General features: G+C 39.9%; 1 protein-coding gene across 1 annotated transcript in view; it reads right to left on the reverse strand.

Annotated features, from left to right (window-relative positions):
• The window catches only part of LOC139024456 (probable phospholipid-transporting ATPase IM), a 67,319-nt gene that overhangs the window by 39,206 nt on the left and 14,456 nt on the right, over positions 1-13,657 (reverse strand). Inside the window, 5 exon segments of the mRNA XM_070439261.1 lie at positions 5,773-5,931; positions 6,785-6,867; positions 11,352-11,422; positions 11,619-11,691; positions 11,913-11,971. Coding sequence (XP_070295362.1) covers positions 5,773-5,931; positions 6,785-6,867; positions 11,352-11,422; positions 11,619-11,691; positions 11,913-11,971 — 445 coding nt within the window.

Raw genomic sequence — 13,657 nt, forward strand, 5'->3', positions numbered from 1 at the left:
TAGTTAACGCTAAAGATGGTAGTAAGCTAAGACAGACAGACTGAGTTAAAGCTAAGATGGATAAGTTAAGCTAAGAGGAGAGTTAATGCTAAGAGGTAGTAAGCTAAGAGGGTAGTTAGCTAAAGGTGTAAGTAGATTAGTAAGCTAAGAGGAGTTAGCTTAAGAAGAGTTAAGCTAAAGAGGTAGTTTAAGCTAAGAGGTAGTCTAAGTTAGTTTAAGCTAAGAGGTAGTTAGCCTACATAGTAGTTAAGCTAAGAGGGTGAAGTTAGCTAATGAGTAGTTAAGCTAAAGAGGGTAGTCGGGAGTTAAGCTAAGAGGGTAGTTAAGAGCTAAAGAGAGACGTTTAACTAGAGGTAGTTAAGCTAGAGGGTAGTTAAGTCTAAGAACGGTATAACAGTTAAGCTAAGAGGTAGTTAAGCTAAGAGGGTAGCTTAGTTAAGCTAAGAGTGTGAGTAGCGCTTAAGAGGTAAGTTTAAGCTAAGCAGGGTAGTTAAGCTAAAGAGGTAGTTGCAAAGCTCTAAGAGGGTTAGTTTTAAGCTAAGAGCGGTGTAGCTAATGAGTAGTTACAGCTAAGAGGCGTAGTTAAGCATAAGAGGTAGTTTAAGCTAAGAGGTAGTGCTAAGCTACAGAGGTAGTAAGCTAAGAGCGGTAGTTAAGCCTAAATGACGGTAGTTAAGCTAAGAGGGTAAGTTAAGCTAAGAGGTAGTTAAGCTAAGAGGTAGTTTAACCAGCTAAGAGGTAGTAAGCTAAAGGTATTAGTTAAGCTTTAAGAGGCTAGTTCAAGCTAAGGAGGTCAGTAAGTAAGAGTGAGTTAAAGCTAAAGCGTAGTTAGCTAGAGGTAGTTAAGCTAAGAGAGAGGTAGTTAAGCTAAGAGGTAGTTATAGCTAAGAGGTAGTTAGCTAAAGAGTAGTTAAGCTAAGAGGTAGGTTAAGCTAAGAGGTAGTAAGCTTAAGAGGTCTAAGTTAAGCTAAGATGCGTAGTTAACGCTATAAGAGTGAGTAGTTTAAGCTAAGAGGTAGTTAAGCTAAAGAGGGTAGTTAAGCTATAGAGGCGGTAGTTAAGCTAAAGGTTACGTCGTAAGCTAATGAGGTAGCTTAAGCTAAGAGGTAGGTTTAGCTAAGAGGTAGTTAAGCTAAGAGGGTAGTTAAGCTAAGAGGTAGTTAAGCTAAGAGGGTAGTTTAAGCTAAGAGGGTAGTTAAGCTAAAGGTAGTTAACGCTATAGACGGTAGTTAAGCTAAGAGGTAGTTTTAAGCTAAGAAGGTAGTTAAGCATAAGAGGTAGTTAAGCGTAAGAGGTTAAGTTAAGCTAGGAGGGTAGTTAAGGCTAAGGGTAGTTAAGCTAGAGGTAGTTAAGCTAAGAGGGTAGTTAAGCTAGAGGTAGTTAGCTAAGAGGGTTAAGTTAACTAAGAGGTAGTTAAGTTAAGAAGCGTAGTTTTAAGTAAGACATGAGTGTTAAGCTAAAGAGAATGATGTTAACGCTAAGAGGTCTAGTTAACAGCTAACGAGTTAGTTAAGCTAAGATGGTAGTAAGTAAGCAGATGAGTTAAGCCTAAGAGATGAGTTTAAGCTAAAGGGTAAGTTAAGCTAAGAGTTAGTTTAAGCTAAGAGGGTAGTTAAGCTAAAAGAGGGGTAAGTTAAGCTAAGAGTTAGTTTAAGCTAAGAGGTAGTTAAGCTAGAGAGTCTAGTTAAGCTAAGAGGTAGTTAAGTAAAGAGGTTAGTTTAAGCTAAGATGTAGTTAAGCTAAGAGTAGTTAGCTAAAGAGGTAGTTAAGCTAAGAGTTAGTTAAGCTAAGAGGTAGTTAAGCTTAAGAGGGTTAGTTAAGCTAAAGAGGTTAGTTAAGCTAAGAGGTAGTTAAGCTAAGTAGGGTAGTTTAAACGTCTAAGAGTTAGTTAAGCTAAGAGTGTAGTTTACGGCTAAGGGGTAGTTAAGCTAAGAGGTAGTTAAGCTTAAGAGGTAGTTAAGCTAAGATGTTAGTTTAAAGTTAAGAGGTTAGTTAAGGCTAAGAGGTAGTTAAGCTAAGAGGTAGTTAAGCTAAGAGTAGTTAGCTAAGATAGTTAAGCTAAGAGGGTAGTTAAGCTAGAAGTAGTTAAGCTAAGAGGTAGTTAAGCTAAGAGGTAGTTAAGCTAAAGAGGTAGTTAAGCTAAGCAAGTATTAAGCCTAAGAGGTAGTTAAGCTAAGAGGTAGTTAAGCTAAGAGGTAGTTAAGCTAAGAGGTAGTTAAGCTAAGAGTAGTTAAGCTTAAGAGGTAGTTAAGCTAAGAGTTAGTTAAGCTAAGAGGTCAGTTAGAGCTTAAAGAGGTAGTTAGGCTAAGCAGGGTAGTTAAGCTAGAGGTAGTTTAATGCTAAGAGGTAGCTTAAGCTAAGAGGTAGTTAAGCTAATGAGGTGCTTAAGCTAAGAGTAGTTTAACAGCCTAAGGAGTGTAGTTTAAGCTTAACGAGCGTAGAGTTAAATCGAACTCAGTTTCAAGCTAGAATCTGTTAGTTGAAACAATAATCAAAGCGGCCACCCCACCTCTGTTTGGGTAAAAAACTGACGGATCGGCCTTGGACAAATGTACACTGTCAAATTCATGGACCAGAGCTACGGATGCAAGGACTGACCATACAGTGATTACAACCAGTTATAGTTGAACCATGTTATGAGGCTGCTACAAGTGTTTGTTTACGTTGGTGTTGTTTACAAACATTGGGGTCAAACAGACTTCTATGTTGGTGCTGATGTGGTACGACAGTTGATGCATTGTAATAAGTTCTATTCTTCAACAATCAATGGGCTGTATGTGTCATCAATTATAAGTAAAAAAATGGATGGAACAACTAAGATCGCTAGTAGCTAGCTAAGTAACTAGCTTTAAGTAAAATGCCATAATAATTAAATGATCTCCACTGTTGCTGGTTTCTGTACCTTGATGTAGAGGTGAGTACAACTGTGTTGTACAATGATGATGTAAGACCAGGCAGCAGACGACAGACAGACAGACAGACAGACAGACGACAGACAGACAGGACAGACGACAGACAGGACAGACAGACACAGACAGACAGACAGGACAGACAGACAGACAGACACAGGGCAGGACAGACAACAGAAAGTTAGGCAGACAGACAGACACGACAGACAGACAGACAGACAGGACAACAGACAGGACAGACAGGACAGACAGACAGGACAGACAGACAGACAGACAGACAGGACAGACAGACAGACAGACAGACAGACAGACAGACAGACAGCAGACAGACAGACAGGCAGACATGCAGACAGGCAGACAGGCCGACAGGCAGACAGGCAGACAGACCAGACAGACCAGACAGACAGACAGACAGATAATCAGACAGACAGACAGATGATCAGAGAGACAACAGGACACAGAGAGAGAGACAGAGCAGAGAGAGAGAGAGAGAGAGGAGAGAGAGAGAGAGAGAGAGAGGAAAAGAAGACAGACAGACAGACGACACGAAGGCAGACAGACAGACAGATAATCAGACAGACCACAGAGAGAGAGAGCGAGAGAGCGAGAGAGAGAGACAAAGAGAGAGACAGACAGAGAGACAGACAGACAGACAGACAAACCCACCTGACGTAGAGAGAGATGGGCACCATTGTTGAGGATGATGATGTAGACCATGAAGGTGAGCGAACCCAGAAACACCACATTGTTTGTTTCTGATTGGTTCATGCCACAGGAGATAGACACTTGAAGCTCCTCCCACCTTCTGCTCCCAGATGGTGTTTGCCAATAGCCAGGATCGACACCCATGCAGACTAGCGAAGCCAAATATCTTGGCAGTAGAGATCAGCAAGTTTGGTATTCTGTACTAGCACCATTTCATAAACAGTTAGATCTTCAGCGTTTCTCTATCTTATTTATTGTTATTTACCTTTATTAAACTAGGCGACGAGGTACACGTTGATATGTTGGATGCACTAAGGTTGAGCCAGTCGAACATGGGACTTTTTGTTCTTATTTTTTTTATTTGAAAACTTCAGACGATGTGGGGGAAAAAAAGTGCTCACCCATAAAACTAAAGTGTTCATCAGTTTATCAATGCTGGTCCTTTTGAATTTAGTCCTCCCACAGTTCTTGCATCAGTTTGGTTTGCAGCCCTAGTGGAGAAAGGGAATCACACATCAAGTAGAGGACGAACAATAACAAGAGAAGAAGCTGCTAGCTATATGAACGATCTGACTGGTCCGGCGTCACTACATGTAGGTCAGATGGGTGTTAAATCTTAGACGCGTAAAGGTGACAGAGATACACTAAATGTAATTAGTAGCAATTAAACATGGAACATAACAACAACCCTGTACTACATTAGGTTTTCTCATTTGTATTACAAATGAGACTCCTGAATACTCTTCGTTAGAGGGAGATCTAATGAGATGTACCCATGGTGACTCCTAATACTCTCTAGTTAGAGGGAGATCTAATGAGATGTACCCAGGTGACTCCTATACTCTCTCGTTAGAGGGGAGATCTAATGAGATGTACCCGGTGACTCCTGAATACTCTCTAGTTAGAGGAGATCTAATGAGATGTAGCAGCGTGACTCCTGAATACATCTTTTCGTTAGAGGGAGATCTAATGAGATGTACCCCAGCATGACTCATGAATACTCTCTTCCCGTTAGAGGGAGATCTAATGAGATGTAGCAGGTGACTTCCTGAATACTCTCTCGTTAGAGGGAGATTAATGAGATGTTACCCAGGTGACTCTGAATACTCTCTCGTTAGAGGGAGATCTAATGGATGTACCCAGGTGACTCCTGATTACTCTCTCGTTAGTGGGAGATCTAATGAATGTACGCAGGTGACTCCTAATACTCTCTCGTTAGAGGGAGATCTAATTGAGATGGTACCAGGTGACTCCTGAATACTCTCTCGTTAGAGGGAGATCTAATGAGATTGTACCCAGGTGACTCCTAGAATACTCTCTCGTTAGAGGGAGATCTTAATGAGATGTACCCAGGTGACTCCTGAATACTCTCTCGTTAGAGGGAGATCTAATGAGATGTAGCACAGGTGACTCCTGAATACTCTCTTGGTTGAGGGAGATCTAATGAGATGTACCCAGGTGACTCTGAATACTCTCTCGTTAGAGGGAGATCTAATGAGATGTACCCAGGTGACTCCTGAATACCTCTCTCGTTAGAGGGAGATCTAAATGAGATGTACACAGGTGACTCCTGAATACTTCCTCTGTGTTCGAGGGAGATCTAATGAGATGTACCCAGTTGACTCCTGATTACTCTCTCGTTAGTGGGAGATCTAATGAGATGTACGCAGTGACTCTAGAATACTCTCTCATTAGTGGGAGATCTAATGAGATGTACCCAGAGTGACTCCTGAATACTCTCTCGTTAGTGGGAGATCTAATGAGATGTAGCAGGTGACTCTAGAATACTCTCTCATTAGTGGGAGATCTAATGAGAGATGTACCCAGGTGGACTCCTGAATACTCTCTCGTTAGTGGGAGATCTAATGAGATGTACCCAGGTGACTCCTGAATACTCCTCTCGTAGTGGGAGATCTAATGAATGTACCAGGTTGACTCCTGAATACTCTCTCGTTAGTGGCGAGATCTAATGAAGATCTACCCAGGTAGCCAACCAACATTGGGAGAAATTCCCAGCACAAGAAACCAGACATGGTGAAATCCCAGACAACGAAACAGCAATAACACGGCATCCATATTAGGAAGTCATCAGAATTTTGACTGATAACGGATGACTTCATAATGTGAATGCCGTACATCCAAACTGTTCATTTCATACCAGCGAAGACGACCATTCCGAAGCACCAGTCCGTGTTCCGGAGCACACAGCCTCTCAGCAACATATTTTCATTATCCAGAGGGTACTTGTTATCTCTCCAGTACAGAGTACCTGTGAACTTGTCCAGCTTGTTGTTGGGAGGCTCACAGATAACTTCTCCTGAGTAGGAAAACATTTGACACAGATTCACCAACAGGAAGCCAGGCAGTCAGCACAGCAGGCACCATCAAGATGTCTACCATAGAAGTATAATTGCTAGAATGGGTAAAAAAAAAAAAAGCCATAACAGAATGTTGACTTGAATTGGAATTACCCGTTCTAGTTATTCTARTTCTATGCTGTTCACGTTCACAACAGGAAGCCTGTCAGTCAGCACAGCAGGCAGCAAGGTGTTGACTCTTGTCTGTTTCTCTGTCTTCTATGTGCTGCATTAGCTATGTGCTTTATGTTGTATTATATTATATTGTCAGTGTCAACACAACCCCAACAGGGATTTGAARCTGGGCCTCCTACGTTGCAAAAAAAATAAAATAGAAAAACTACATAAAAAGGGAAAAAGCTACATAATTGCACACATATGTCCACAGGCGTATAGTATGAACACAAACAGACCTAAAGAAACTCAAATATATGTAAGTCTACGATGTAAACACAAAATGTTCCCTGACAAACACAACATACACTAAACACTTCACCTTCATTTACACTAGTTACTGAGACCAGCTCTGTCTCCAGATCAGTAATTCCATAGTAATTACACAGGAAAACAAAACAGCACAAAAGTAAGACACAAGGACGTGCTGAACCCTGGAAACAGCCGTTCCACTTACCTCAAAACAGCCTCCAAATAGACACTCAAGTATCAGAGAAAATTACCCCTGAGTTCGTCATAGCAACAACCAGACAAACCAAGGTCAAATACCAGGAAAAGAGAGCCACGGTAACGTTATATAGACTACAGKGGTCTCGTTATTAATACACACAGAATGCAGTATAAATTGTTATACTGTACCATTGAAGTCAGCCAGCTTTGCTATGTCTGCTCCCAAGTCCGAGGTCACAGTTAAAGCCTGGCGAACCTTCAGATTGGTCTCCCTATGCAGAAACATTGGGATTTTATTGTACAGTACAAGAATAAGTTAACCATGTATTTGCTTAGGAAGTACATGTAAAATGGTTTAAGACAGTAATAACTTGTGAATTACTTGTTTCTTTCTTTCTTTAGGATTCAATAAAACAAGCACTGCATGGGCACTGTTAGCTACCAACAATGTTGAAGTACAAGGAAGTACCACTTGCGGAAGTACCACATGTCATAAGCCACACATTTTTTTTTTTTAAATGACAGGAAATTAGCTTTAAAATTACAACATTTTTACTCAGCCTCATTGCAAAATGTGTAGAAAAGCAGGAAATTAGCTTTAAYACTACAACAGTTTCAGTCAGCCTCATGGCAAAATGTGTAGAATAGCAGGAAATTAGCTCAGAGATTCTTGAAAGTCGGGACATCCATTGCTACTGTGTATACCACTTAAATGAAAAATAAAAAATATATTTTTGTCAACTACGTAAAACATCACCTCTGTCAGATCTTTTTATAACGTCAACTCTGTCAGAGTGCTGAAAGATTTAYTAGAATAGTTGTGTTTTTTATTGGGGATTTTCAAATGAAACATTTTCAATATTTTACAAATGTTCGTATTTAACTTGTGTCTGTTTTGAGTGTCTGTTGTCAACTCCGTCWCTGATGGCTTACACTTTTAAGATGTCTTTTTTTTGGTCAATATTCTGAATATACACAAAATATTGTAATCACAGTTCTGCAACATACAGGGCCTTCAGAAAGTATTCATGCCCATTTACTTATTCCACATTTTGTTGTGTTACAGCCTGAATTCAAAATGAATTTAAAATATTTGAAACCATGTAGAATCCAAAAAAGTGTTAAACAAATGAAAATATATTTTAGATTTAGATTCTTCAATAGCCACCCTTTGCCTGATGACAGCTTTGCACACTCTTGGCATTCTCTCAGCCAGTTCACCTGGAATGCTTTTCCAACAGTCTTGAAGGAGTTCCCACTTATGCTGAGCACTTGTTGGCTGCTTTTCCTTCACTCTGTGGTCAGACTCATACCAAACCATCTCAATTTGGTTGAGGTCGAGGGATTGTGGAGGCCAGGTCATCTATGCCAGCACTTCACTCTCCTTCTTGGTAAAATAGCCCTTACACAGCCTAGAGTTGTGTTGGGTCATTGTCCTGTTGAAAAACAAATGAAAGTCCCACTAAGTGCAAATCAGATTGGATGGTGTATGCTGCAGAATGTTGTAGCCATGCGGTTAAGTGTGCCTTGAATTCTAATAAATCACAGACAGTGTCATCTGAAAAACACCCCACACCATAACACCTCCTCCCTCATGCTTCACGGGGGAAATACACATGCGGAGATCATTCGTTCACCCACACCGCGTCTCACAAAGACACGGCGGTTGGAACCAGAAATCTCAAATTTGGACTCCAGACCAAAGACAGATTCACCGGTCTAATGTCCATTCTTGTGTTTCTTGGCCAAGCAAGTCTCTTCTTATTATCGGTGTCCTTTAGTAGAGGTTTCTTGTAGCAATCCGACCATGAAGGCCTGATTCACCAGTCTCCTCTGAACAGTTGATGTTGAGATGTGTCTGTTACTTGAACTCTATGAAGCATTTATTTGGGCTGCAATCTGAGGCTGGTAACTCTAATGAACTTATCCTCTGCAGCAGAGGTAACTCTGGTCTTCCTTTCCTGTGGCGGTCCTCATGAGAGCCAGTTTCATCATAGTGATTGATGGTTTTGCGACTGCACTTCAAGAAACGTTCAAAGTTCTTGACATTTTCCAGATTGATTGACCTTCATGTGATGAAGCAATGATGGACTGTCGTTTCTCTTTGCTTATTTGAGAGGTTCTTGCCATAATATGGACTTGGTCTTTTACCAAATAGGGCTATCTTCTGATACCACCACTACTTGTCACAACACAACTGATTGGCTCAAACGCATTAAGAAGGAAAGAATTCCACAAATTAACTTTTAGAAGGCACAACTGTTAATTGAAATGAATTCCAGGTGACTACCTCATGAAGCTGGGTGAGAGAATACCAAGAGTGTGCAAAGCTGTCATCAAGCAAAGGGTGGATATTTGAAGAATCTCAAATCTAAATATATTTTCATTTTGTTAACACTTTTTTGGTTACTACATGATTCCATATGTGTTTTCATAGTTTTGATGTCTTCACTGTATCTTACAATGTAGAAAATAGTAAAAATAAAGAAAAACCCTTGAATGAGTAGGTGTTCAAAACTTTTGACCGGTAGTGTAAGTCAAAACTGTAACTAGGCCACTCAGGAACATTCAATGTCTAGGTAACCAACTCCAATGTTATTTTACCTTGTGTTTTAGGTTATTGCCAGTGACACAACACTCCAATTTATCCATTATTAAACTCAGGTTTTAACACAACAAAATGTGGAAAAAGTCAAGGGGTGTGAATACTTTCTGAAGGCACTGTATGCTTAAATAATGTACGTATTTGCTGTGATAGACTTAAAGGGATAACGTTAGCTTTTATAAATGTTGTTTTATGTTTTAAATCTAGAAAAACATGCCAAAATGKTAACAGAAATATCCCTGGAGCATTACATAGTGCTATTAAACCAAACAAAAAGAAGTTTGGAGATTTTGTATTTCATATTTGAATAATCTAATGTTAGAATTATAYGCCTTTAAACACTTMTTGGAGAATAYTTGTAKAAATTAAAAGCTGCWACTGTCACGACCGTGAGGAGAGACGGACCAAAGCGCAGCGGATGTATAGTTCCACATCTTTATTATAAAGTGAAACTAAAGCAAAACAAAACAATAAAGAAACAACGAAACGTGACTACGTGGTGCACAAACACAAAATAATATCCCACAAACACAGGTGGGAAGAATAGCTACTTAAATATGATCCCCAATTAGAGACAACGATTACCGGCTGCCTCTAAATGGGAATCATACAAACACTAACATAGAAAATATAAACTAGAACACAACATAGAAATAATAAACTAGACTACCTCTAGACTACCTACCTCCTAGTCACGCCCTGACCTACTACACCATAGAGAAACAATGGCTCTCTATGGTCAGGGCGTGACAGCTACTCTGTTTATAATSTATGCATAGTAACTTTAATAACTCTACCTACATGTACATATTGCCTCAATTACCTCGACTAACCAGTACCCCCGCACATTGTAATTATTTTGCCACTATGGCCTATTTATTGCCTTACCTCCCTTATCTTACCTCATTTGCACACACTGTATATATACTTTTTTTCTATTGTGTTATTGACTGTATGTTTTGATTATTCCATGTGTAACTCTGTGTTGTTTGTGTCGCACTGCTTTGCTTTATCTTGGCCAGGTCGCAGTTGTAAATGAGAACCTCTTCTCAACTAGCCTACCTGGTTAAATAAAGGTGAAATATATATTTCTTTTTTTATTGACTTTGTACCGGTACCCCCTTTATATAGCCCCACTATTGTTATTTACCCCCTTTATCAAATCAAGTTTATTTTATATAGCCCTTCGTACATCAGCTAATATCTCGAAGTGCTGTACAGAAACCCAGCCTAAAACCCCAAACAGCAAGCAATGCAGGTGTAGAAGCAGGTGTATATAGCCCCACTATTGTTATTTACTGCTGCTCTTTAATTATTTGTTATTCTTATCTCTTACTTTTTTTTTTAGGTATTATCTTAAAACTGCATTGTTGGTTAAGGGCTTGTCAGTAAGCATTTCACTGTCAGATCTACTACACCTGTTGTATTTGGCGCATGTGACAAATACAATTTGATTTGATTTGATGGTGTCTGACGGAGTTTACATAAATCCAACTAGTTGTATTTTATGAAGAAAATAATAATAATTAGGAGTTTGTTCCTTTACATGGTGTGATGGCTGATATTTTGGTCTATCAAAATATATATTTCACTTTTGTTAAGACAAATATTTGGGGATAAAAAGTTGATTGTTTTTCAATAATCCCTGAGCTTTAAAACAGCAACATTGTCTTTCAGTCTCATGGCAAATGTGTAAAACAGCATGAAATTAGCTATTAAACTACAATTTTCTCTCTGCCCCAAAAAAAGCACACACAAAACAATTATGTATTTTTGGTTGAGGGGGGGGGTGGAAACACCAATGGAAAAGTATCCTAAAACAAAGTGCAATATGCAAGTGAAACATTTAAACAGGGGTAGATAGTGGTCAGTGGTGAGAGAGAAAACAGAGGGTGACTCATTCATGTAGTAAACTACAGTTGACTCCGTGTCAAACAAAGCAGTTAACAGAACAACGAAGATAAACTGGGCCAAATCCTCAACCTCAACCACCTTATTTCCTGATAATGCTTTACTCAGAGTGTAGAAACCACTGCAGACACACTGTGACACRGATAGCCCTCCTTGGCAAACAGCCCCCCCTTAAAAATGATATTCCGTTTCTAAAGCCTCGTAGAAGCAAATACTATAGAAATACATGCAGTGTCTTACCCGTCTAGCTCAGCCGTTTCTATGTAACACAGTCCATATGGTTCACTACTAGAGAGCAGTAGAATGTCAGCCTGTAGGAGAGGACGGAGAGGACTTACTGGCAGGCCACAGGGAATAAACCAATKTCTGCACCAATGCTTTACAATAGAACTCAACAGGTACAGTAGAGGAATTAACCCTCATTTTAATAAAAAAACAAACATTGGATGATTCATTTCAAGTGTTTATGGGAGTATCTAAGTATGAAATGGAGAGCAAATTACTCACTGTCACAAAGTGGTTGTTTTCCAGTTTGATGATATCTCCCACGCGTACATTCATCCACTTCTCATTCTGTAGACTGAGACAGATACACATTCTCAATAGAACAGACGTAACGGAGATTTATAAGCACAAAAGCATGAAATGTATCCTATTCAAAGAAATGTCTTCATCTCATTGTGCAATTTTTTGAAGGTACAAAAAAAAAAAAAAAAAATGTCTCTTTGCACAAGCCACAATGAGGTAGAACACGTTCACATTAAAAGGTTCCTATTGAAGGTTCACTGAGGATATACTTACTTTCCCCTGAGTACCTGAGACTGACGATTGTTGACCTGCTGATCGCTTTTATACCTGAACTGAAATTGAGAAGACATCTTTTACAAAGGTCATGCACTGCTAATAGCTGCTAATAACCGGGGATGTACTGTACACACAGTACCAGTCAAAAGTTTAGACACACCTACTCATTCAAGGGTTTTTCTTTATTTTTTACTATTTTCTACATTGTAGATTACTAGTGAAGACATACCTGAGCCTAGGACCATGCCTCAGGACTACATGGCCTGATGACTCCTTGCTGTCCCAGTCCACCTGGCCATGCTGCTGTTCCAGTTTCAACTGTTCTGCCTGTGGCTATGGAACCCTGACCTGTTCACCGACGTGCTACCTGTCCCAGACCTGCTGTTTTCAACTCTCTAGAGACAGCAGGAGCGGTAGAGATACACTGAATGATCGGCCATGAAAAGCCAACTGACATTTACTCCTGAGGTGCTGACCTGTTGCACCCTCGACACACTGTGATTATTATGAATTGTCCCTGCTGGTCATCTATGAACATTTGAACATCTTGGCCATGTTCTGTTATAATCTCCACCCGGCCCGGCAGAAGAGGACTGGCCACCCCTCATAGCCTGGTTCCTCTCTAGGTTTCTTCTTAGGTTCTGGCCTGTCTAGGGATTTTCTAGCCACCGTGCTTCTACACCTGCATTGCTTGCTGTTTGGGGTTTTAGGCTGGGTTTCTGTACAGCACTTTGAGATATCAGCTGATGTAAGAAGGGCTTTATAAATACATTTGATTTGATTTGATTGGAAAAGCATTCCATGTGAAGCTGGTTGAGAGAATGCAAAGAGTGTGCAAAGCTGTCATCAAGGCAAGGGTGGCTATTTGAAGAATTCATAAAATATATTTTGATTTGTTTAACACTTTTTTTGGTTACTGCATGATTCCATATGTGTTTTTTCATAGTTTTGATGTCTTCACTGTTATTCTACAATGTAGAAAATAGTAAAAAATAAAGAAAAACCCTTTTGATGATGGGTGGCACGTAGCTTAGCATTTAAGAGCATTGGGCCAGTAACTGAAAGGTTGCTGGTTTGAACCCCCGAGTTGACTAGGTGAAAAATCTACCCGATGTGCCCTTGAGCAAGGCACCTAACCCTAATTGCTCCTGTAAGTCGTTCTGGATAAGGCGTCTACTAAATGACTAAAATGTAAATCAAACGAGTTAACTGTACTGCTTTTTTCTTGGCTGTATATCAGTTTTGATCATCAAATTAATGAAATAATTCATTCAATCCCTCAATCAATCAATAAGACGGACAGTTAACTCACATAGTCGTCAGTGGCGTCTTTAACTGCAGTGATCACCAGCACCATGACCAGAGGCCACGGTGGTAGTGACCCAGGACAGGGAGGAGATCTCAGGGATTAACTATAAATAGGAGAACACAGAGCCATTTATTTTACATCATACGTAGCTATGTAAACCCCTTAGCACAGACTGTATTGACTGTGTTGCATGTGGAACTTACACCCCTACTATATTAGTGGATTCCTCTTCAAGTGAGTCCGATTCGTCTTCAAATTAGTGATTCCTCTTCAAACTACGTGTGATTCCTCTTCAAATGAGTGGATTCCTCTTCAAGATTGAGTGGATTCCTCCTTCAAAGTGAGTGGGAGTTCCTCTTCAAAGTGAGTGGATTCCTCTTCAAATTAGTCCGATTCCCTCTTCAAATTAGTCGATTCCTCTTCAAATTAGGTC

Source organism: Salvelinus sp. IW2-2015, unplaced genomic scaffold (assembly GCF_002910315.2).
Source record: "Salvelinus sp. IW2-2015 unplaced genomic scaffold, ASM291031v2 Un_scaffold1525, whole genome shotgun sequence".
In the NCBI taxonomy this organism is placed as follows: Eukaryota; Metazoa; Chordata; class Actinopteri; order Salmoniformes; family Salmonidae; genus Salvelinus; species Salvelinus sp. IW2-2015.